The sequence below is a fragment of the Cucurbita moschata genome, unplaced genomic scaffold (genome assembly GCF_002738365.1).
Source record: "Cucurbita moschata cultivar Rifu unplaced genomic scaffold, Cmos_1.0 Cmo_Scf00002, whole genome shotgun sequence".
In the NCBI taxonomy this organism is placed as follows: Eukaryota; Viridiplantae; Streptophyta; class Magnoliopsida; order Cucurbitales; family Cucurbitaceae; genus Cucurbita; species Cucurbita moschata.
In genome coordinates this window covers 6557012-6581298 of record NW_019268518.1, presented here as the reverse complement: position 1 = coordinate 6581298, position 24287 = coordinate 6557012, and the positions used below count along the sequence as shown (strand labels likewise).

The window sequence follows — 24287 nt, the reverse complement described above, 5'->3', positions numbered from 1 at the left end:
TAACTTACACGAGATGTCACAACATGTAGAAATAAAATTTGTCGACTGCTGCCACGAATAGTATGCAAGTTCTATGCATGACTCGTGAGCTTGGGACAAGAGTTAGATTTTAAACTCGCGACACAAGTTCATGGTCCCAATGAAAATGTGGATCGAGAAATGTGTTGTATTTGCAAATGACATCATTCATTAGATTAGGAAACTAATTGTCGTTGGCATTGATAGGAGATGTACTCGCTGTAGATGTCAACGTCAACAAACTCAAAATATTCATGACCCACACGTATGGCCAAGAACACACTAGATCAATTTTCTATGGCACGTTTTGTCTTCCCCTACATACTTCTTGATAAAAATTCCGTGTGGTTATAGGTTATCAAATGCAGAATGTTCTAGAAGGGCCACCTTCTTATTATATTTTATAACTTTAAGTTATTTTAAGCATATCTTCACCTCCACATTTGTAAGGTGCTCTCTATTCAAATGTGGTATCGATTAATTCATATATCTCTCATATCCTCGTGTATCACACAATTGATAGATAAAATACAAACAAATTAATAAATTGTACGACATATAATGCATGATTGACTAGTGTACACAGTGGATACCTTAATGCATTATTATTATTTTTTTATGCAAAACTCTTAAAATGTGTAATTTTTTTTATTTAAACAAAATTGTTCTTCAAATTACCTAAAGCAAACTAATAACAATATTACAACTAAAATAATCGGAAGAAATAAATCCATCACAATTATAATATTACAAATAATACAGAAATGAAAATCTCAGCTCACCAGAAATTGCATTGCAGTATACGAAACCTATTTTTTTTTTTAATTATTATTATTATTTTTTTTGTAATTACGGATACCGAGAATTGTTTACTCTCATTTTCCAAGAAAATTAATTTTAGATCGAACTCGAGAAAAGGTCTTCGAGACATCTGAGAATCGACGTTGATGAAATTGAAAAAGTAGTAGCCCCAATAAAGCCTCAAAAAATTTCCAGGGTGTTCAGCACTCGCTTTGTCCGATCATTGGGTTAGAATCATTCCCCAATTGTGGCTTAAACCCAACTGGAATCTGTTCGTTCCTGTTCATTGCGGAATTGAGAAGATCCCACGAGGTACAGATTCATTTTTAGAGCAATCCCAGAAGAATCGATTTCGACTCCGAATGTGGGGTTCGGTGTTAATTGGTTGTCGGTCGATCGTTGATTCTTTCGGGATGGAAATTGATGGGCAGTAGTTTAAGATTCCTGGAGCTGGTTCCTCGAGCGACGAGATTCGATGGCTCTGTTTGGGTAGTGGCTATCTCAGGTATCAGCGGCGACCTGAAGAAGAGGCTGCGAAGACGACGATGCGGCTTCAGTTTTCGCCTAGCATGAGAAGCATCACGGTCTCGACCAGTAATGGGTTTATTGATTTTATGAAGGTCAAGGTTGGAGCTCGTCACATTTCTTATCGAACCCTTTTCCACACTATTCTCTTTCTTGCTTTCTTGTTGCCGTTCGTCTTCATTCTCACTGCTGTCGTTACGCTCGAAGGTGTCAACAACTGCTCCTCTCTGGGTACTGTCAATGAACTCATTACTCTTTTAGTTTCAAAGTTTGTCTTTCTGGTTAACGTTTGTGTTAGTGATGTCATTTTAGACTGATTGTGATGGATCTTATCTGCTTTTGGGGCGTGCAATTATGAAAGATTTCATGTCATGTTGTTGGTCATTTCAGAATGCATTGCAGAATCTGATTGATTTTTTTTTTTTTTTTGTTCTTATTTTATCATGAGACGACCGTAGATGTCAAATCTAATTTAATTTGATGTTGTGTTTTGTATTTTGTTTTTCTTGTAAAATTCATATCTATGCCATAGCTGAGGCAAAGTCTCTTTGTGATCCTCTTCTGCATTACTAATTTCAATGAAGTTTCTCGGTGATGCAAATGACCTTTAAGTTCTGATGCTTAGCTATCAAAATAAGAAAATTAGGTCTGGCTTGTTTGAGCCAGTGAAGTGCAAACACAATGGACAAGGAGGAGACAGTTCAGAGCGAAGTGAAGAAATGAACTTGAACACCGATCTGGTCGAAAGATCGGCCGGCGCCACTCGACTAGAGGAACTGAGAAATTAATAGAGTACAAAACTTATCTTCGATCTTTACCTTATTCTGATCGCGGTTTACAAGCGACTTGGGACATCGAGCGAAGAGCTCCAATGCGCATTTTCGGAGCTACGCAGATGGCGTAGTCGCATAATCCGGATGAACATGAAATATGCTGCTTCAAAATAAATTTAAATAACTTTTTCTTTGGTTAATCTTTTAGGGGCTGTATTTATTCAAGAAAAGAAGCCTAACTGATTAGATAAACGTATGAAGCTTTCAGCTAAGACAGGACATGACATTTTGAGCAATCGAAATGTGACCATTTTGGACAAATATAAAATATCTCACTGATTTCAAAGTTTCATACGAATTCGTGTCCCTAAATCCTTTCTTTTTTGTGCTAGATTGTTTGGGCAGGACATGGGGACCTCGCCTTCTTGGTCGGGTTGACACTTCAGAGGTAATGACCTGATTCTTGTTCTTTGTTTTTCTTTTCATGGTCTTTTTGGTTTGTTTCAAATTCCATTTTTTGTTATTGTAATTGTTGATTGTATGCAGAAGAGGTTGGTGAGTGATCTTTACAAGATCTTCAACCAAGTTAGCTCTGAGGAAATACCAGATGGCCTGAAGCTACCAGATTCATTTACTCAGTTAGTTTCAGAAATGAAAGATAACCATTATGACGCAAAAACATTTGCTTTCATCCTAAGGGCCATGGTATGTGATGTTTATTAATTTCATAACTTCTTGGTGAGGAGAAAATGCCCATTGGGACCCAAGGCTATTTATATTTTTATACCTTGCGTAACATCGTGATGAAAATTGTAACGATTATGTTAACGATAATCTCATCTCATAAAAGTTGATTATGGCCTAAAATCAAGGGTTGAAAGTAGAAATGGATGAAAGGTTCTGGCTGCTGGAGCTAGGCAGTTATTCAGTCAGATCTTTAGTTCTCAAACTTTTTTATGGTGGAAGTATGTTGGAAAAAGGTCCCTGTTCAGTTCAGTTGTTTGGACAGGAACCTGTCCAGAAAAATTGAGAACTAAATGCCCTTCTTGAAACTTGAACCTGCCTCATTGTTCATAGTGTCTATAGGAGCACGAAGATATGGCTTGTTTATTCTTTAAATGATCTTTTAGCTGGAAGATATGGAATTCTTTACTGCAAAATTTTGTGTTTTCTTGAGTTTTTGTTAATCTTGTTATCCATCTGTATGGAAATTATTCCTTAAATGGAGCCTTTTGCAAGATTATTTTCGATTCATCCATATTTCCGAAGAGATTAATTGTTACAAATGGATGTATAGTGCCAATACATATTATCCTACCGATATCTTCCTCTCCCAAGATGGAAGATAAATGGAAGAGGGAAAGAAAACTCATTCACTTGAATGGATCTACCACGGTGCTTTGAAGGCCCCTTTGACCTGTGTATCTTTATCTCTCTCTCTTTAAGAAGCTGATGCTGATAATTTATTTGAATCCACATTTATTCCTAAGATAGAACCTTTTGCAAGATTAATATTCAGTTTTATAAGTAATTCCAAAGAGATTAACTACGACGATTGGAGATGTTGTTCCAACTCTCTCAAGGCAAGAGAAAGAAGAGAGAAAAAACGATTCACATCAATGGATCTACCACCGCTCTTTTAAAGGCCCGCTTGATCATCGTGGATTCAAGCTCTGACCCTCTCAAGTAAAAAGAAAGAAGAACGATCCGCGTGATTGAATCTATAATAATGTGAAAATGTCTGTTTTCCATTTTAGATTTATCTCTTCTCTCTCCCTGTTTCCTTTAATAGATTTGGAACTTTAGTGTTACAGGTTAAAGAAATGATAGGATTTGGAACTTTGTAACTGTAAGCAAATTGAAATCTGGGCTTTTCATAAAATTTATTGTACTTTAGTCAGAGAAGTCACTTATTAACAGTCTAATATTCTCATCAGTGGTTTTTTTTTTTTTTTTTTTGTTGGCGCAGATGGATAAATTTGAGAAGGAAATCAGAGAGTCTAAGTTTTCAGAGCTAATGAACAAACATTTTGCAGCTAGTTCCATTCCTAAAGGCATTCATTGTTTATCTCTGCGTTTAACTGATGAATACTCATCAAATGTTCATGCTCGCAACCAACTTCCTCCTCCAGAGCTACTTCCGTTGCTCTCTGATAACACGTACCAACACTTCGTTCTGTCAACCGATAACATTTTGGCGGCTTCAGTTGTTGTCAGCTCTGCTGTGCAGTCATCTCTCAATCCTGAAAAGATAGTTTTCCATGTCATCACCGACAAGAAAACTTATGCAGGGATGCACTCCTGGTTTGCTTTGCACCCAGTCTACCCGGCTACTATTGAAGTGAAGGGTACTCACCACTTTGACTACTTAACGAGGGAAAACGTTCCAGTGCTTGAAGCTGTGGAGAACCAGGAAGGAATCAGAAATTACTACCATGGCAACCATGTTTCTGGGGCCAACCACAATGATACAACTCCTCGAATATTTGCCTCAAAATTGCTAGTTCGAAGTCCCAAATACATATCCTTACTTAACCATCTCCGCATGTACATACCTCAGGTAATTTGGATGCATTTATGACATATACAACTCAAGGAAACAAGTTATAAATGCTATCATTTCCTCTCCCCACCCATTTTGGTCTTGAGCTGATAAACTAATTTTATACATGAAATGAAATTGTAAGTGAAAACTTTCATGTCTCTGATTATCATGAACCTCGAGCTCGATTGAAACATTAGTGTTCTTTTTTAGGTTCCATTTTACTAGATCAAGTCTACTTAGAAAGAAACATGGTTTTATATGAATATCTAGCAAGTAGTTATTCTATTCTTGATTTTTTGGATTTATGCATGAACTTATACAATTTGGTAATCTTCTCTGCTCCTAAATTGTTCCTCTCTCCTTGTTACTGCACATCAGATTGAGAATTATTATTCTTCATAATTGTTTCTTCAAGGCTTTGTTGTACAAATCCCTGTTTTCCTGTATAAGTATTCTGAATCCATGCATTGAACAGCTCTTCCCCAAACTGGACAAGGTGGTCTTTTTAGATGATGATGTTGTAATTCAACGTGATCTGTCTCGACTTTGGGATGTTGACCTCGAGGGAAAGGTTAATGGAGCTGTTGAAACTTGTAAAGGTGATGATGAGTGGGTCATGTCAAAGCGATTCAAGATCTACTTCAATTTTTCCCATCCCTTGGTAGCAACGCATTTAGATCCTAATGAATGCCCTTGGGCATATGGCATGAACATATTTGATCTTCGTGCCTGGAGAAAGTCGAATATAACAGAAACATACCACTGGTGGCTGAGAGAGGTATGGTACAAATCCATTTTTCATTCTATTTGCTGATTGCATGATTGTCCCTTGTCACTCGAGATGCGATTATGCAATGTTCTTGGATCATTGACTTTGTTTTTGTGGCAGAATCTAAAGTCAAACCTGACACTGTGGAGGCTGGGTACACTACCACCGGCTTTGATTGCATTTAGAGGTCACATTCATCCAATTGAGCCCTCATGGCACATGCTTGGCTTGGGCTATCAGAACAAAACAAACATTGAGAATGTGAAGAAAGCTGCAGTTATTCACTATAATGGCCAGTCTAAACCATGGCTGCAGATTGGCTTTGAACATCTCCGGCCATTTTGGACCAAGTATGTCAACTATTCCAATGACTTCATCAGGAACTGCCACATTCTAGAGTCATAACTCACGAAGGGTAGAGAGACGATGCCAAAACAAACATACCCATGTTAGTTTGGAACGTTACCACTCGGCTTAAGAAATTTGGAGTTTTACATACATGATGATGGAAGTAGACAATGAGGCGCACGTGCATTAACGTGTAACGTAGCAATTCATTTGGTCTTAGTTCCTGAGGAGTCTGGTATTATTAGTTCTTCATGCAGGGATATCTCCACAGTTCTCAAGAGTATATTTTGGAAAATATAGCAGAATACACATTTACTCATTGTCGACGTAGCTGTTATCTATCGAGGCGCAAACGAGGCTAGAACAGGTTACTCGGTGAGTGCTTCTCCATATGCTTGGTCACAAACAATAATGGTCTGCCCATCATCTTTTATTTTTCCTAGTATTACTAAATTTTCTGCTCTGTATTGACAACATATGATGACTTGTTGAGGACAAGGTCTGGGAGATTGATCGGCTATTGGTTCATTGGATTGAAGAACTCTTCTTCTTCTTCTTAGATGATAAATGCTATATTAAGATTCGTTCTGTACGAGAATACATTTTAAAATGTGAAGAAAATTCTTTCCATTCAGTTATATCATAATTTGGATACTCTTAATTGGGTGAGTTAATACTTTTGTTCTGTAAAGCTTTAAACAGAGTTATTCGAATCTCCATTAGTTGGTTTTAGATGCCTCAGACAGCACACTTCAAGATAAGGTTAAACCATTCACATTAAGATGCTTATCATACAACTTCCTAAGTTGGTGATGACAAGAAACCCACCAACCCTTTATGCCACTCAAAACCATCACCTTTTTCTTTCCTCCTCCCCTTTTCCTTTCCAAATTGTTACAAATATCAAGTGCTAATCATTTTAAATCATTCATCGTTATCAACTAGTTGATACACATGCTTATTTAATAGACATGGTTATCTAGGCGTGTAAAATTTCTTAGATACCGTGATTATTAGGAATTCATTGGTGAAAATCAAGAATTACAACGATCTATTTCATCACGATAAAATTTCAATGATTCGTTGGACCTATTGTCCAAAATACAGCACACATTCGCTCTTCATGCTTTCTCACTCGAGCAACGTCAGTAGGGACTCGAAGAGCAGAGAACGCAATACCCTTTTGTAAGAGTAAGAGTGAGGTTTTGTAAGAGTAAGACTGAGGAGTACCCTTTTGTAAGAGTGAGGAGAAAAGGGAAAACCCAAAAAGATAATATCTACTCGCGGTGGGCTTAAAGGGAAAACTCAAAAGACAATATCTACTCGCGGGTGGGCTTAGGCTAACCTAAAAGGAAAAGCCCAATATCTACTCGCGGGTGGGCCTAGCCAACCTAAAAGGGAAAGTCGAAAAGGACAATATCTACTAGCGGTAGGCTTGGATTATTACAGTAGATCTCTAGATTTCACCTCTACACACGAAATTTCACTCCCATCTGTCTTCACCCTGTTCACATCTTTAATTTTCTTCAATTATCCGGGTGTAAATTAAAGAATGAATTTGAGTGGGTAAGTATGGATTAATGGCATTTAAGAAGGCATTGATTGATCCTTCCAAGGCGTAGCGGAGGAATCTAAAAGGCTCCTAAACTAATCGTAAAAGCAACTTGTCATCTCCAACATGTATCAAATAATAAACAATATGCAAAGCATCCATCCTTGTTAATGTTAATGTTGATGTTAATGTCCAATATCTATATGCCACGTGTATATTCTATCATTTAGGGAAAAAAAAAGTTCTTGGAACAGTGAATAAAATTAGAATATCTGGTTCACATCCACTTTTTCCATGTCTGAAATTCCTCTCTCCTTCTGGCATCATCCATCACTGAATGTGATTCTTTTATTACCGACACGATGAATGATTTGGGTTTGTGATTGTGAGTTTATAACATTTATTTAGGAGCAAAGTCAAAATCTTGCATTGTTTAAGGTAATGGGTCATGCATATTTTTCTAACAATTCTGGCCTTTTCTACTCCCTCGAAGCTGTTTAAAATACGCGTAAATATTACGATTTTAATTTTGGGAATACCAAAGAAATCACTTTTAAGAATGGAGTCATTGACCCCAGATTTATATGACTTTCAAAACTCTGGAGGAGCCCTCGTCTCTGAGTTCTTCTTTCATCTCTTCAGCTGGATTCTGTGTCATTATTCCAACACCATCGCCTTTTTCTTCACTTCCAATCAATTTCTCCCCCAACTTCGTAGCGGTTAAGGTTAATCGATTTCTATCGCTCTTTTTCTGTTCGATTTCTTTTGGGTTTCTGTTGATTTTTCTATTGCCTTCTCGGTTACTTATTCCAGGATCGATTTCGTTTTGCGATTCTGCAATTTCCCATCTCTTGAAATCAGTGTTTGAATCACACAACCTTAGCCGTCTCAATTCTTTCTCTTCTAGTTTTACAGTGTTCGTAATTCTTTTCTTCCTGCTTCTTGCGAATATAATCGATTCTTTGAGTGAATTTATCTGTGCGATTACATCTACTCTTTTGGAATACGCAACTGATTGATTGCTTTTGTCGCTATTTTTCTTTTCCCGAAATGAAATTGAAATCCAAAGCGGATTTCGTTTTCATATGCAGTTGGCTTTATGCTTCCGATTGCCGCATCTTCTTTTTTGATTTACAACATCTTCTTTTTTGATTTACAACTTACAATGAAATTAACTTCCGTTTTCTGGGTTTCTCGATTTTTGCAGAATGGCCCTCATCATAATCTGAGCGAAAAATTCTCTGCTAATTAACCGCATTCGATTACTCGTGTGGGATTTTGCTTCCTTCCTTAGGAAATCCAATTTGTCTGTGATTGATTGAAGACGTTTCGATATGGCTGGAGTGGGAGATCAATTAGAGATCAAGTTTCGATTGAACGATGGATCGGATATTGGCCCCAAAACCTTCCCTGCTGCTACAAGCATCGCAACCTTGAAAGAAAGCGTTCTTGCACAATGGCCAAGAGGTGTGTTAAATTTAAACATCTTTCTGTGTTTGATTTTATTTGAATTCCTATGCTTCACTGATTTTGTTGCTTTGTTCGTAATTGAAGTATTAAGTTTAAACATTATCACCATATTGGCATCTGTTAATCTTAAGAACAAACATAGCACAAGCAAAGCTCAGATCTGATGTAGACTCTGCACTTTTTTCATTCTTGCTGTTGCCATTTGTGAAGAGAAACTTAACACCCCGTTAATGGAAGTTCAGTGGTGCATAAAAACTCATCACATTCTTCATATGCTGGATCTTTATAATCATTTTGAAGTTATTTATTAGATTCTATGGCTCTTTGAATGAATTTATATATTAAAGAATGTCTGATTCTTTGTCTGGTTTGGTCTGATCATGTACTTAACTGAAGAATGCCCTTTGTTTTTCATTTACCTTGGATCTATTGGTTTCTTTCCTTCTTCATCTTATCACTAGTTGTAATATATTTATTTCTAGCCCTTCTGGCATCAATGCCTTCATGTCTTTGTCCTATCCGCTGTAAGTAGATCGAGAGGTCCTTCCACCCCTTGTCGCTGAATAAGGGTCATATGTTCTCATAAAAGGTTGCTCCAATCTTACCTAGCTGGCGAGCGATCCCAGTTTGCCGCAGAGAACAAGACAGGAAGCGAGCGTACCTTTGTTCGCTTCTCCACCAAACACAGAAGTTTAAGGATAACTTTGTCTATACATCTTGAACTCTGATTGATTAGGTGTGTTGTGCTATGGCTTGGATCTTTCATTGACGTATATACCACAACTCTTTCGTTTGCACTTAGTTTTTAGTTGAAATCAAGTTTGAGTTCAATTAATAACTGTAAAGAACACAGTTTCTTGCATCTCTTCTTTGATCTTCATTTTTCTTCCCTGAGGTAGCGAATCTTGTAATATCATTATCCAGAAGCATATATCTGTTGGATTTTGACTCATCCGCCTTGTCTTGCCAAAATACTGCCACCGGATCCTAGATTAATGATAATTTTGATATTAAGCAATGGCAAGCAGGATGACATTACTGTTGCATTTAATACTGGCTAGATCTTAAAATGTTCTTTTTTCTTTGTTACCATCCTCTTGTGAATGTAATTGTGATTATTTGTTTTAGCAGAAAAGGAGAATGGTCCAAGAACAGTTAAGGATGTGAAGATAATAAGTGCTGGAAGAATCTTAGAGAACAATAGAACACTTAATGATTGCAGAAGCCCATTATATGACATTCCTGGCAGTGTTACAACCATGCATGTTGTTATCCAACCACCCAGCTTGGAGAAAGGTATTATCTGTTCTTTAAAAAGTTCAATATCATTAGGAAGTTCGAATGAAACATCGCATTAGGCTAAGAAGAGTATATGAACCTCTTGCGGCTGTTCTTTGATATTGAGCCAAACGAAACTTTAGGGTTGAATGGGATTGTTGATGAAAGTTGTGTTGTTTGCTTTAGCAGAAAAGAAAGCTGGAGACCAATCACCACAAAACAAGTGTGTTTGTTCCATACTATAAACGGAACTCGTGGAAGTTCTCGACGACGATGACGCCATTTTTGAGTGCATAAAAATAGCAAATTTTCCTTTTAAAAGTTCTGATGCCAATAACAGCTTGGAATCAGTTGAAGAAGCTTATTCTGGAGCTTTTATTATTGTTTCCACAGTAGTAAAAGAAAAAAGAAACAGACAGAGGTAGCGAAGAACGCGAAGAAGATGGATAATTTATCGACACAAGCCAGTAGTGTTGTAGATCAACCCATGGCAGTTGAATATCTAGATGATGATCTATTATGAAGGATTGTTAGCCTTTCAACATCCATTGTTAGCTTCATTTGTTGTTCAGATTGATTTTCTGCTATCTCAAATGTTTGTGGAGAAAGCTTTATATACTTGAAGTTGCAGTTACCCCCAACTTCATGACACTTTCCTCCTTCCTTCCCAAACTAAATGATAATATTTCTTTCATTTTCTTTCCAATATGCTTTTATTACCTATGAAATGAATCTGTATTTAAACATGATGATCTTGATCTTGTTCGTCAACCCTTCCAAAGTTCATAACAGTTCTAATAGACTTTCTTCAACAAGAACTAATAAACTTTCTTCAACAAGAACTAATAAACTTTCTTCAACAAGAACTAATAAACTTTCTTCAACAAGAACTCGACAAAGACAGCAACCTTAACGATTTTCGTTATATTTTTCATTAGTGAATTGCTAGTTTTGTACAGAAAAATCTTCCTGTCATTGAAAAGATGAATCTATATCAGTTGAGTAGAAGGATTGGGGATTAGGGAGCAGAATAATCTTCCTAAAACAATACTTCCTATCTAACTGTGTACAGAATAATCTTCCTATCATTAAAAAGAGAAATCTATACCTATTCTGCAGCGTTAACACACCAACTCCATACCTCTTTCACTCTACGCAGACAATTAGAGATTCATAAGTCTAAGTGTCAATACTCTGGAGAAAGTCTTCCATCTTGCAGGGAGATCACTGTTTCAAATGCACCAACCAAGGCCTTAACCTTGCTCTTTCGAGTTTCGACCAGTTTACTTGCGGTTTCTTCAATGACATTGTTAAACAGTCCCTGTGCATCTTTTCTCTGCTGCACATCTTGGTGCCTCAGAACAACTATTTCTTGAGCCATTGCTGTGTCCCCGTCGACTTCTGTTCCCATCTTGAAGTTCTTCCTTAGGCCATCTGCATCCCTTCGGCTCTCCCCCAACAGCCTTCCACGCCTAAATTTAAGCCTCCTCGGACTGTTACTCTTGGAAGGGATGTCAATGATTTTCCCTCTCCTGAAACTTAGTTTTGTAGATTGGGGATCCTCTTCTTTATTATGCAACATCCGAGGATTTTGGTATCTTGCATTTTGACCACCTTCTTCACTTGAAGCATTATCTGTTTCCATGCTGCCATATTCATTGCTTTCAGAGAAAGAGTCATTCTCTGTTTCACTCTCTGTGTATTCAGATACATCTTGATCTTTTACCTTAGCCAAAATATACTGAGCTGATGGCGGTGATAGCGAATTAGGCGGTGACGATGGCAATGGTTCCACGTTATCAAAAGTTTCATTTTGACCATCAGTTTGATGAGGCATCTCCTCATTTTCTACCTTGATGACATACAAGGTCTTCTCTTGGACCTCTACACTCCGGAAGGTTTCTCCTTGGAACGTTTCTCCTCGAACCTCTTCACTTCGGAAGGTTTTCTTGTCGACCTCTTCACTCTGGACTTGTTGATGGTCAGATAGTTTGTTCTTGTTATGAGTTTTATGCAGACCGCCTTTCAAGCTAACACGCTTTCTTGCACTTAAGTTTGCATTTCCATAGATAGAATTTGAGGAAAATGAGCCTGATGAGGTTGCCACCACTCTCTTTGCAGCTACTTTGGAGGTCCCCAAATTTTTTACCATTTTCGAACCATTTGTTCTTCGCGAACCGTCCGTAGACACTGCAGATCTCAATGGATTTACTTTGATAGACTTCAATTTCACAAAATTTTCAGTCTTTTCAGGTAACTTTCTCTCCTTGGTTTTTGCAAGAACTGCAGAGTCTTCTGGATTTCTAGTAGCTGTAGACGTTTCAGGCTTCGAGTTTTTCAGCGTGTTTGCAGTATGTGATCTCGACTTGGCTAAGGCTTTCGGCTCAGCCAACAATTTCTTCTTTCGTTCATTCAGGACTTCTCTCTGCACTGGACTAGGCCTTGTCAAGGTGGTCACATTAGCTCCAGACATTCTGGAAGTTGATGAAAGTTCAGCCTTCGTCCGAGTTGAAGCTGTTTTCTTTCTCTCAGGAAGTATCGTTCTATTGACCGAACTTCCACTATCAAGTGATATCCTTGCCACATTTTTCGACATTCGAGTTGAAATTGTTTTCTTTCTCTCAAGAAGTACCACACCATCTATCGAACTTCTTCCCACATTTTTCGACATCCGAGGTGAAGCTGTTTTCTTTCTCTCAAGAAGTACCACACCATCTACCGAACTTCCTCCATCGAGTGATATTCTTGCCACATTTTTTGACATTCGAGTTGAAGTTGTTTTCTTTCTCTCAAGAAGTACCACACCATCTACCGAACTTCCACCATCGAGTGATTTTCTTGCCACATTTTTCGACATTCGAGGTGAAGTTGTTTTCACCGAACTTTCACCATCGAGCGATATTCTTGCCACATTTTTCAACATTCGAGGTGAAGTTGTTTTCTTTCTCTCAGGGAGTACCATACTGTCAACCGAACTTCCATCATCCAGTGATTTTCTTGTCATATGCTTCGACCTTTCAGTCATAATCGTTTTCTTTCTCTCAGGAATCACCACACTATCTCCCGAACCTCCACCTGTTTTCTTTCTCTCACGAAGTACCACACTATCCACCGAACGTCCACCGTCCAGTGATTTTCTTGTCATAGTCATTGGTTGTCTCGACTTGGTTTCAAAAGTATGGTTTTTCCCATATTTGCAGAAATCATGACAGGAACCAGTAGATATTCTTCGATAATGAGGCACAAATTTTTCTCCGCTATTTGAAGAACTTATCCATCCCGTAGAGCTTCTTCTCGAACCAGTACCCGCAGTCGTAGTCATTTGCACATCACCCTGCTGATCAGCCATCAGAATTTCACACAACACCTGAACAAAAACAATTAGCACACCAATAAAACAAGAGAAACCAACCAAGATCTTATGAATAATAAACTGCAATGGTTCAAAACAATCCCACGAAAATCTCAGTTTGAAGAAAGCAATAAAGAAACTAGTCAGTGATTTAGAAACTATGAGATGAAGAGGACTAGCAGTTGATCCCAACACACAGACATAGTATCATATGATCAAGAAAAATGATATCAGTACATATAAAAAGTGAGAAGAGGGGGCGAAAAACGCTATACGAAGCACCGACTAGCGAGTACGATCATCCAACAAAATGCACCTTAACTCAAGGGATGAATTTGAGAGGCAATAGAACTTCAAGACACATCCATAGCCTTCTCTCATTTAAGATATTTATTCTCATGCGTTTCTTCCAAGACAAAGGTTAGAAAACAAAATGGAAACGTTAGATTAATCAAACATTCTTATCATCCCTTTATGACATTAAAAACATATATGGAAAGAAAACAAAACAAGATCAAAATGCAATAATTTACATCCAAGGGAAAAATGAATCCACATGAACATAGATGAAAATGAACTTTCTAAACAAAAAATCAGTTGGTTCACCATCTGCTGGTTCAATAGAGCATGAAACACAATTATTAGAACACATAAATACAAAAGTCCGTGTGGAATCATTAGCAAGAAGACAAAGGTTGTCCCTGCAATCCTGCCAAGATGTGAACAGGGAATGCTGGAAGCTGGCAAACTCGCTCGCAGGCCAAAACATCTAACAAAGAAAGGAGAAGAACAAAGAAAGGAGACCAAGAAAAGCTAACAAAATAAGAAAACAGAGCACATCCCATATCAGATGAGAGACAAGTCACTTAATCAACCATCGCAGCAATCAACATTGTAAAACATGAAGAACACAAGAGATAGTAATTAAACAAGCCCCTAGAGGAGCATAAACAACGAGGATTTACAAACCAAACAGGAAAAGAAGAAGGAAGAACGAAGAACAGAACCCCATTTCAGAGATGAAGCGAAAAGATTCCTTATAGCCTTACCGAATAAAAAACCAAGGATGTGGGTTTTGGTTGTTGGGCAAGAAAATGTTCAGCCCCCTGTGTTGCAATCACCAGAAATCAAGGAAAAAAGGAAGAGCAAGGAAAAATGAATGAACCCAGTAGGGCGGTGAAGGCGGAAGGAAATAGGGAGAGAAAAAAAGGGTCCAGTGATTTAGAGACGATCGTCTGTTTTGTATAGCATTATATGTTTATGAGCACCAAAAATGTCGGTTTCGATTCCCTTTAGCGGTCGTGCAAGCAACTGTTATATATCTCTTCCCCGTTCGGTTGCGTTTTCTTTTTCCTGTCCGCGTTGGTTACAGAGATTCTTAACACCAAAATAAGAGAAACAACGCTGGTCCTACAAAGGGAGCGGTTGCAGTGGGGAGAAAAAAAGGAACTTTCTCTCAATAACAATATGCAATTGATTGGACATTTTTGCATCGGAACCCAAAACTTTCGTGGAAAATAATGAAAGCTAACACACACATTACGAAGAGAATGGTATTTAATAAAAAGGGTTTTGTTGACAATTTGATTTCCATAAATGGGATTTACTCCCTTTTTCATACCAATCTTAACACATTCATTTTGTAGCCTAAGACAATGCTTTATAACAGAATGAATTCAAACTTTTTTCAGAGAAAGTGGCTGGAACGTGTGTCTATCCCTTACAGAAATGTCTTCAACATGAACCACTGGACAAAAGGGACTAAAAAGCCATTCTTTATATACCCACATTACTTTCAACATCCAAGTAAATAATAATAATAAAGTAAAATGTTTTAGATTTTGGTATAGATCTAATAATAATGGGGGAAGGGGGAGACAACTTAGGTGTCCCATAGCTTTATGATTATGAAAAGATATATATGGGGCAGATGGGTCTCATATTAAGATGTCACAATATTTGGAACATGAAATTGGTTGAGTGGGATTTTCCCAATTCCATTGTTGGGTCTGTTTCCCACCCTCCACAAGATGAGGATTTTTTTAATATTTTTTTATTTTTTATAGCATTGTTTTAATTGGGAATTATTGGAAAGAAAGTGATTTGAATTAAAAATTAAAATTTTTGATTAGTTGAATTGTTTTGTAGAGTTATTTGAATGTTGTGTTTAAAAAAGAAGCGTTGAAACCTATCATTGTATTGGTAAAAAGTTATGGGGACATAAAAGTTATGGGGACATAAAAGTTATGGGCAAAAGTGGCACAAAAGATGGAAGAAAAAAGACAAATGGATATCAGTTGGGATGCACCTTGGATACCTTCTACTCCCACCATGTCTTCCAATTTAATGTCTAATTTTAACTCCAACCCATTAGGTTCATATCTACTTATTCTCGTCTACTTATTCTCGTAAGGTTAGGGTCACATCGTTTGGAGTGGAAAGGATAACGAGGGTTTGAAAACCTCTCCCTAGTAGACGTATTTTAAAATTACGAGATCAAGGGCCAAAGCGGACAATATCTACTAACGATAGCCTTGAGTAGTTATAGTGGTATCAGAACCCAACACTGGGCGGTGTGTCAGCGAGGACGTTGTCCCCCAAAGAGAGTAGATTGAGAGATCCCACATTAGTTGGAGAGGAGAACAAAGCAAGGTGTGGCAACCCTTAGTAGTTACAGTGGTATCATAACTAGGCATTTAGGAGTGTGTCAGCGAGACACCGTCTCTCAAGGGTCAAGCACAAGGCAGTGTGCCAGCAAAGATGTTGGAGTGAATTGAAAGATTCCATATCGGTTGAAGAGAAGAACAAAACTGTCAAAACATTTCTTATAAGAGCGTAGAAACCTCTTTTTAAGAGATGTGTTATAAAGCCATGAGCTCGAAGACCAAATCGAATGTGCGTACTGATTTACATCCCTTAGTTAGGGAAGACTTTGTAATGGGATTGGATTGGTCAATTAGCATAAAGATAGATGAAACAACATTGACTCATTCAATTTTCTTCTATCTATAAATTTTATTTACATTCATGGTAAAAATAATGTCATTAATTAATAACATAACCTACATTGATTGTGACAAAATCTTCTATGGTTGGTAGGTTGACCATCTATTTTCTCTGCTTGCTTGCTTGAAACGTTTCCCCTATTTAGACTTCGGCCCTAAGGAAAGCTTCTAAATTACTAACAAAATCATTCGTTTGGTTCTTTCTTAAAATAATCTTTTAAATCAACGTCACAATTCTTCATAGTGATATTCACTTTACCTGGAAAAAAGCAATATGCATCAAATAATTTGCCAACTTTCTAAGTGAAGTAAGAATATCAAAACATAGCTCAACTAGTCAAGACACGTATCTTTGACTTCGACTTAACAGACAAGTTAGAAGTTCAAACTTGTAAGCATAGCAATATTGATTGCTATCTTTTTGAGCAAATGATTCAAACTTTCTTATGTTCTTCTAGTTCGTTCCCGAGCGTTTTCGAGAAAATCCTCCAAAAGTATAAACTGACCAAAATATGCAACTATGAATTATGCAGCATATCTTTTCTTCTGCATTTGCTTTCAGGAGATGTCATAATCAGATATCAGATTACCTTCTATATTCAAGTGTCAAAGACAAGGACAATGATTGGTCAATCTACATTACTGAAATATATGGGTGTGCTAAACTTATCTGGTATCTTTGAAGATCGTCTTTCGTCGATTACCTTTTTCGGCCCGACACCGTCTTCTTAACAGCGCCAACTGATACTAAAAACTGGTCAAGGGATGATAAGGTCTTCATATCATCTGGTGGAAAGTAACTGGCAGCCTTCCCCATGAGTGATGTAAAGAGAAGAGACAGTGAAGGACGGTTGATGTAGCGCTCTCCCAGTAGGTCGTCGAGAAATCCGAATGCAGTTAAGAAATCGGACCTACTTGCATTTACTGGAGCTGCAAAGTGAGCAGGGATGATTCTCTTGAACTTCCAATCCCGGACGATTCTATCGATCCAGTCCCTTACCTGATAGCAGAATCAATGTATAAGAGTAAGATGTCTAGATTTACAAAACTTCTGTCATTCTTCTGTATGCAACATGTTGGTTTATTACCTTTTCAGGAACTTTGCTGAAGACGAGTGTCTTTACTATGGGTGAAACAATAAGTTTCTGGGACATTTGAGCAAAGCTAGCGTTGGGTTCCAAGAGATTTGAAGGCCCAAGAAACAATATCTGAAGAACCATTCTTTCCCACCCTGCATCAACAATCACCATTCATCAGCTTCTTTGAACAAACATAATGGCACTAAAATAAGCATTTAATCTCGAGGTGTCGAAAGCATATGAACTGTGAGATCCCACATCGATTGGGGGAAGAGAACGAAACATTCTTTATAAGGGTGTGGAAACTTCTCCCTAGCAGACGCGTTTTAAAACCTTAAAGAGAAGCCCAAAAGGGAAAGCCCAAAGAAGACAATATCTGCTAGCAGTGTTTAGGGTCGTTACAAATGGTATCAGAGCCAGACACCGGGCATGTGCCAATGAGGAAGCTAAGCCCCAAAGGGGGTGGACAGAAAGCAGTGTGCCAGCAAGGATGCTAGGGCTCGAAGGGGGTGGATCCAGTCTCACATCGATTGGAGAAGGGAATGAGTGCCAGCGAGGACGCTAGGTCCCAAAGTGGAGTGGATTGTGAGGTTGGGGAGGGGACGGAAGCATTCTTTCTTTATAAGGGTATAGAAACCTCTCCCTAGCAAACACGTTTTAAAGCTTTGAAGGGAATGCCGAAATAGGACAAAATCTGCTAGCGGTAAACTTGGGCTGTTACATGAACGAACCTTTTTGACGGTTGACCATGTTGTCAACAACAGGCTCTTCAGGGACCTCCTTTCCTTTACTAAGGAGTTTTACCGCCAAACCATTCTTTGCAGATGCCAACAAGGATTCTTTGCTAATGCATTCAGGTGGTTGTCGAGGGACAAAGATTACAGCATCTGTTACCAGTAATGTTCTCGACCGCTTATGATAAAAAGCCACCTCCACATACGGTCCAATCCCTGCAACAATCAACCAAGTTTTCACTAGCAACTAAGGAACTCAACTTAACAGGACATGACCAATTCTTATTACCAACTTCTGGTGAGCTCAAAACCTTCTGCTCAATCTCATCAGCCCATGGAGCAAATAAATCCTCATCTTTCAATGTCTTAGCTCCAAATATTCCAAAGAACTCCAATGGCAAGTTCAATGGCCAACTCCATTGCCTTGGTGCCACCCATATCTGAGCTCGTGGAAACTTCCTCGAAAAGGGTCCAACAAAAATCTTATGCTCATAAGCAAACGTTGGTAAAACAATGTATTCTACGGGAGCCTCCAACTCATTCAGAAGCTGTCAAGATAAGAAAACTTTTGAACACAAGTAATATAAATCCTACAATTATCATTTGTTCTTCATAGATGAACTTATTCAATGAGTAGAAGTAGAAACAGAACCTGAATACACTCCTTAGTTGGTGCAATGGGAGCATGGACCCATAAGCCCCCAGATTTGAGTTTAATGACAGTCATCCTAATATTTGTTGAGACACTACTGAATCCCAGGGCTTGTTCTTGCTCAAAAAGCCATATACAACCTTTTACAGCCTAAAAGAACACAACGATTTAAAAAACCCAAATCCACAAAAGCTGAAAATTCAAAACAACATATACCCACATGCCCATATGTTCAGTTCATCTGTAATCAATAAATTTGAAATCGAACGCACAAATTTGCAACAAATTCCATCGAATCAAACAGACCCATAATAAGAAATAGAAGAAAGGGGAAATGGTTAAGTTTTACCTCTGTTCTTATAGTGCGACGATTAAGAAAGGGGCCGAGGGGAAAAGGGAAACCAGTGAAATTGAAGTAGAATCTTTCGCCGGCATTCGCGTCGCTGCTGCTGGATGGAGTGGCGGAAGCAACGATTAGGCTTAGAGAATCATGTTTCGTCCTCGGTTTTGGATGAAAACCGAAACCCTTAAGCGGTCGGCCGAGAAAATTGGAGGCAGGGTCTTTGCGAGAGAATGGATTTTTGCCTAAAATGGCGGATTTAGGGGACGGAACAGCTATTGCTGCTGTCATTTCTCTCGTTCTTTCGTTTACTATCACTCGTTCGCTGAATAGAAGTTTCTTTATTGAAGGTTTGTTCATCGAAGAAGATAGAGATTGAGTGGCAACTCCAGGCTGAACTTTTTACACGTGGAGGATGGACATTCGATTGTCCTACGTGGATTTTTAAATTAATTTATATTTATTCTGGATGGTATAAAATTAGCTGGAGAATATAATGTGGAACGTACCAGAAGAATCCGCTTAGGCCCAGTTTTAGCTTCTGAAGTATTGGGCCGGCCCTATCCAAATCCGCCCGTTTAGGCCCATTTTGGGCCTCCAATATATATATATATATATTAATTTATTTTAAGATGATTGAAGCCAAATATTTATAATTATTTACTGTTACATTATTATTTTGTTAATTTTTATTAATAATTTTCTCTAGCCTTAATTTCGTTATTTTGATTCATTTTAGATTATTTTATTATCGTTTATTTATGTAAATCACTTTCTTTTTTATTTAAAATGAATTGCATTTATTAATATACCAATTAGCCGATTATTTATTTTCGTTTGATACTTTTTAATTTATTTTTTCAGTTTTATGATTTAATTATGAAAAATTTTCCATGATTTGAAAAGGGAGAAGAAAAACCCATCAAAATTTATCAATCATATAATTACTAATTAATAATTTTAAAGTGTCGTCTTTCGAGAATTGTTTAGAAGTCTTTTTCGTGTAATCAAAAAATGATATCATATTTGAAAGTATATTAACACCTTAAGTGACAGTGACTCGTATAATCATAGTGGCAAATTAATATTTGGCTGTGTGTATGAGTGATCCCGTTATGTCTTCAAACATCTTTTTCTATCAAATTACGACATCTAATCAATCAACCCAAATAATTAAAAATATTTATATATTAAGAAAAAATCAAAGTAAATATACAACACGCTGTGAATTCAAAGGTTGTACGTAGATGCTCATTTTTTATCAAAAGGTTGTATATAGAGATGTACATTTAAACGAAAAATGAAGGAGGGAGTGGAGAAGAATTTTTCCATGAGCGAGAATTCACAATGATTATATATATAATTCAAAGTTTGTGAAAGATTGTGACATTTTTTTGGATTGCAATAATGATATAATGCAAATTCATATAGTCCCACCACATTTTGTTTGACCTATGTATTTCCATATGTCTTCATCCATATAATTTAGTTACAAAATTTTGGAACCTTTTCCCTTTGCAATCACTAAACAATAACCATGGATAATATGAGTAAAAGGGAAAAGGGAACACAACTTACCCAAATGGGCCATACATCTCAAATAATACATATCGGTCGCCCACTTTTCGATATGATATGCCGAGAACCCTTTTCGATATTTCTTGTGCACACATTTTAGTATATTACTGTAATGGCCCAAGCCCACCACAAGCACAAATTGTCTCTTTGTACTTACCTTTTTTAGCCTCCTTCAGCTAGAGAGATATTTTTTAATCCAGGGCTCAGCGTTCTCACTAGCACTCGTTTCCTTCTCCCATCGATGTGCGACTCTTCCCCCCAGTCTACACTCTTTTGAGACCCAGTGTCCTTGTTGGCACACTACCTTGTGTCCACCCGTTTTCAGGACTCAACTTCCTTACTGACACATCGCCCGGTAACTAGTTCTGATATCATTTAGTTGTTCCTTTGTTCCTCCTTGTAAAGTAAAATAGTAAATATTAGGGGTGTACATTAAACCTAACAACCTGACAATCCACACCAACCCAACTTGAACTATAAGAGTTGGGTTGGATCGGATTAAAGTAGAGTTTTGTTCATTTTTCAAACCTTCGGATTGACCAGAGCTCAATAAAAATATATAAAATATATTAAGAATTTTTCTCTATTAATGGGTTTGCCAGAGTAGTACCCTACTGTCCTTATTAATTTTATTTATGGATTTGTGTTTGTTTATGAATTTTTAATATATTTTATCTAAGATTCTATCAAAATAATTATAAATTGTGGATAAATAAAACTAAAAAAAAATAAATGGATAATCCACACCCAATCCTAAAAAAAATTGATAACCCATACCCAATCCTAAAATAGAGAGTTGTTGTCAATCCAACCAATCAGAACTTTTGGTTGGGTAAAAAAAAAATCTCTCAACTCAATTAAACTGGTACGGTAATTATATAATTAATAATTAAATTTTTGGGAATTGAAAGGAGGAAAGGAGGAATAATGGAAGGATAATAATTAATAGCAACCAAAATTCTGGATGACAAGGACATACAGAAGAAACCAAAAACGAATGTGTTTGGTTTAGGAGTACGGACGAACGGATTATTTAATGGCCACATAATCAAACAAGAGAGAGAGAGAGGTAAGATCGTCTGAAAAAATGTTCGTCCTTTTGGTTCAATCCATTTTCAGAAGCAAAATTGATTCAAAACTTGTTGTTCGACTTTATTTTCCTTTTGCTCAAACATGAACCCATGGCCCCATCTGCAGGCTGGTGATGTGAATCTTCACGTGTTGTGACAATGAGAGAGTAGCAGAATTATTTGTGGACGTGTCCAAATCCTGTTCTAACTTAAAAAGTTAAAAAATATACTTTTATTTATAACAATTTAATCTGATACCATATAGTTTGAGATTATTACAAACCTAAAATGTTATTTTTTTATTTTTTTATTTCTTTTAAAATTTTGAATGTTTGAAAATAAGTAAATATAAATTAAAAACTATTATTTTTGCTAAATTAATTCAATTTAAATCTTACCAAACTAGTTTGTTTTTGCTCCAATTAATTTGGCTATTATAAAAAATAATAATAATAAAATTCCGACCATTGGGAATGAGAGAAGATTTAGATTCTCTCAAATATTGAATCACATGAACACACATTCTCTCCCTATAATTTTTTTTTATTAACAAAAAAATATGACCCGTTCAATTTTCGTTGATATTCACAACGTTTAAATACGATAACAATTAATACCGAAAATATAAACTAACTAAATCTTATAAATAAAACAAAATGAAAAATATTAACGGAATCTAATATATATTTTATAACTAATATATTCTCAAAATATTAACTGATTATGATATTGATTTAAATTAACAATAAGTTGCGCTAAATTTTGACAAAATATTATTATTGAATATCTCGTCTCTAGCTTTCGTATACATGAATTATGAATTTAGTATCCATTTGATTTTTTAATTTTAAAATGCTCTATTTTTACTTGTTTCTATTTTTTTAATTAATTAATAATCAGTAACTTTGATCGATATTATAATTAATTTTTAAAAAATTACATCATAATATTTAAATTAATCACTACAATTCACACCAAATACAAAAAGTAAGCATTAATATTAAAATTTAAAGAGATAAAAGCTTGAAGTGAAGAGGGAAAATAGAAAGGAAGTAAAAATATAACAAAATTAAAATTAAAATTAAAGGTAAAAATATGAAAATTATAATCATTAAAAAAATAAATAAAAACACTCCCTTTCAATAATCTCAATTATATATTAATCAATGAAAGAAACAAAACACCACTGCCCAAGTGGTCCCCTCGCCGTCCAACTTTATTACAGTTAAGCATAAGGACAAGATCTTCTTTTATTTATTTATTTATATTTATATTTTGAATATTTTTCCTTTTATTCCCGATTACAGTTATAACCTCTTGATTCAACTTTATATATATAATAGTTATATGTGCCGTTACTTTTCTATTATATACATATCTTAAATCTTACCAAACATCTTCATTTAATACCTTCAAACCAAAACAAAAGAAAATTATTTAATTATTTAATTATTTATAGCCTAAGAAAAATCCCACACCTTTTGCATGTTTATAAAATTAAATATCTAATTATCTCTAGCTTATTATATATCAAAAATTCAATATTCGAGAACTTCAGAGAAATGATCTCTTATTAAGAGAAATAATCCCACAGAGAAAAATCATTGGTTTATAAGTAACATTATTTCTATTTGGCAAAATGAATAATATTGTATTATTTTAGAGGACAGTAACATATATTATTTTATTCATGTTTAAATTTGATTATATATATATATATAAGAAAAGAACAAATTTAACAAACCTAACGTATAAGTCTAAAACTATTTATATTTAGACGATAAAGTAACCAAAATCGGCCCGTAAAGTTTATATATGCATAAAGAGAAAAGGGTTAAAGTTGGGAGATTGGTTTGAAATTGTGAAGTCATGGGGTGATGGGGCAAGGCTTTGGTGGTGCATGTTCTTTAGGGACCCATACACGACTGGAAACATTTTTCATTTTTCTCTCATGAATTATAAAAAAATAATTATTTTTTTGTTTTTATTTTCCTTTGGAGATAATATCAGCCCATCAAAAGGGCAAGGGCCAAATATTGGGGAGGAGAGGGAATGGGCACCTTTAAATATTACGAATGAATTTCCGACCCAACCTCCCAACGAGTACATGTAACTCTGTAGATAGCTGTATGTTCGTACTGACCGACCTTATCTTAATAAACTTCATTTTTATGAATAAATTTTGAACATCTGACTTCTTTAAATAAAATTTTTATTCGAATAATTCTTTTTTTATGTTATAATTCCTTATCATAAAAAATAATATCTTTAAAATTTGGATCATAGTTTTTAAAATAATATATATATTTTAAAAAAATGAAGACAAAATTCAGTGTTTTTTTTTTTTTTTTTTTTTTTTTTTTTTTTTTTTTTTTTTTTTTTTTTTTTTTTTTTTTTT

At 36.1% G+C, this 24287-nt stretch overlaps 5 protein-coding genes across 11 annotated transcripts in view; 3 read left to right on the top strand and 2 right to left on the bottom strand.

Annotated features, from left to right (window-relative positions):
• Positions 1 to 895: 895 nt before the first annotated feature.
• LOC111459123 (probable galacturonosyltransferase 14) lies at positions 896 to 6418 on the top strand. Its single transcript, XM_023101883.1, has 6 exons — positions 896 to 1575; positions 2510 to 2565; positions 2664 to 2822; positions 4087 to 4677; positions 5138 to 5440; positions 5552 to 6418. Exons 1-6 carry the CDS (start codon positions 1365 to 1367, stop codon positions 5834 to 5836), a joined length of 1605 nt encoding a protein of 534 aa, XP_022957651.1. The 5' UTR covers positions 896 to 1364; the 3' UTR covers positions 5837 to 6418.
• LOC111459113 (cyclic nucleotide-gated ion channel 2) overlaps positions 6328 to 24287 on the top strand; it is a 22355-nt gene continuing 4395 nt past the window's right edge. The window contains exon 1 of the mRNA XM_023101871.1: positions 6328 to 6337. The gene's annotated coding sequence lies outside the window, so the exon portion shown is untranslated. The remainder of the gene's footprint in view (positions 6338 to 24287) is intronic.
• On the top strand, positions 7637 to 10785 carry LOC111459185 (membrane-anchored ubiquitin-fold protein 2). Of its 4 annotated transcripts, none has more exons than XM_023101970.1 (4): positions 7637 to 7769; positions 8539 to 8798; positions 9933 to 10097; positions 10266 to 10785. In XM_023101970.1, exons 2-4 carry the CDS (start codon positions 8666 to 8668, stop codon positions 10322 to 10324), a joined length of 357 nt encoding a protein of 118 aa, XP_022957738.1. In that variant the 5' UTR covers positions 7637 to 7769; positions 8539 to 8665; the 3' UTR covers positions 10325 to 10785. The 4 variants fall into 4 exon arrangements, with proteins under 4 accessions (XP_022957738.1, XP_022957730.1, XP_022957753.1 ...); XM_023101962.1 differs by lacking the exon at positions 7637 to 7769 and adding an exon at positions 7858 to 8056; XM_023101985.1 differs by lacking the exon at positions 7637 to 7769 and adding an exon at positions 7877 to 8056 and having other exon boundaries at positions 10269 to 10785.
• On the bottom strand, positions 11098 to 14757 carry LOC111459082. 4 transcript variants are annotated; one of them, XM_023101862.1, is made up of 3 exons: positions 14481 to 14757; positions 12037 to 13446; positions 11098 to 12006 (listed from the first exon to the last, which is right to left on the bottom strand). In XM_023101862.1, the coding sequence occupies exons 2-3, from the start codon at positions 13426 to 13428 to the stop codon at positions 11266 to 11268; spliced, it is 2133 nt and encodes a 710-aa protein (XP_022957630.1). In that variant the 5' UTR covers positions 13429 to 13446; positions 14481 to 14757; the 3' UTR covers positions 11098 to 11265. The 4 variants fall into 4 exon arrangements, with proteins under 4 accessions (XP_022957630.1, XP_022957609.1, XP_022957622.1 ...); XM_023101841.1 differs by having other exon boundaries at positions 11098 to 13446; XM_023101854.1 differs by lacking the exon at positions 14481 to 14757 and adding an exon at positions 14401 to 14457 and having other exon boundaries at positions 11098 to 13446.
• Positions 16909 to 19584, bottom strand: LOC111459147. The gene is made up of 6 exons (XM_023101917.1): positions 19251 to 19584; positions 18902 to 19051; positions 18539 to 18797; positions 18247 to 18465; positions 17525 to 17667; positions 16909 to 17436 (listed from the first exon to the last, which is right to left on the bottom strand). Exons 1-6 carry the CDS (start codon positions 19530 to 19532, stop codon positions 17137 to 17139), a joined length of 1353 nt encoding a protein of 450 aa, XP_022957685.1. The 5' UTR covers positions 19533 to 19584; the 3' UTR covers positions 16909 to 17136.

What these genes read in the sequence shown, in the direction of transcription:
- LOC111459123 (XM_023101883.1), top strand. Translation starts at nt 1,365, where the DNA reads ATGCGGCTTCAGTTTTCGCCTAGCATGAGAAGCATCACGGTCTCGACC. An exon ending in CAACAACTGCTCCTCTCTGG is followed by an intron (nt 1,576 to 2,509) that starts GTACTGTCAATG and finishes TTTTTGTGCTAG; the next exon opens with ATTGTTTGGGCAGGACATGG. An exon ending in ACCACTGGTGGCTGAGAGAG is followed by an intron (nt 5,441 to 5,551) that starts GTATGGTACAAA and finishes TTTTTGTGGCAG; the next exon opens with AATCTAAAGTCAAACCTGAC.
- LOC111459082 (XM_023101841.1), bottom strand. Translation starts at nt 13,428, where the DNA reads ATGGCTGATCAGCAGGGTGATGTGCAAATGACTACGACTGCGGGTACT.
- LOC111459147 (XM_023101917.1), bottom strand. Translation starts at nt 19,532, where the DNA reads ATGACAGCAGCAATAGCTGTTCCGTCCCCTAAATCCGCCATTTTAGGC. An exon ending in CAACTAAGGAGTGTATTCAG is followed by an intron (nt 18,798 to 18,901) that starts GTTCTGTTTCTA and finishes TTATCTTGACAG; the next exon opens with CTTCTGAATGAGTTGGAGGC. An exon ending in TTTGAGCTCACCAGAAGTTG is followed by an intron (nt 18,466 to 18,538) that starts GTAATAAGAATT and finishes TGATTGTTGCAG; the next exon opens with GGATTGGACCGTATGTGGAG.
- LOC111459185 (XM_023101970.1), top strand. Translation starts at nt 8,666, where the DNA reads ATGGCTGGAGTGGGAGATCAATTAGAGATCAAGTTTCGATTGAACGAT. An exon ending in TCTTGCACAATGGCCAAGAG is followed by an intron (nt 8,799 to 9,932) that starts GTGTGTTAAATT and finishes TTGTTTTAGCAG; the next exon opens with AAAAGGAGAATGGTCCAAGA. An exon ending in ACCACCCAGCTTGGAGAAAG is followed by an intron (nt 10,098 to 10,265) that starts GTATTATCTGTT and finishes TGTTTGCTTTAG; the next exon opens with CAGAAAAGAAAGCTGGAGAC.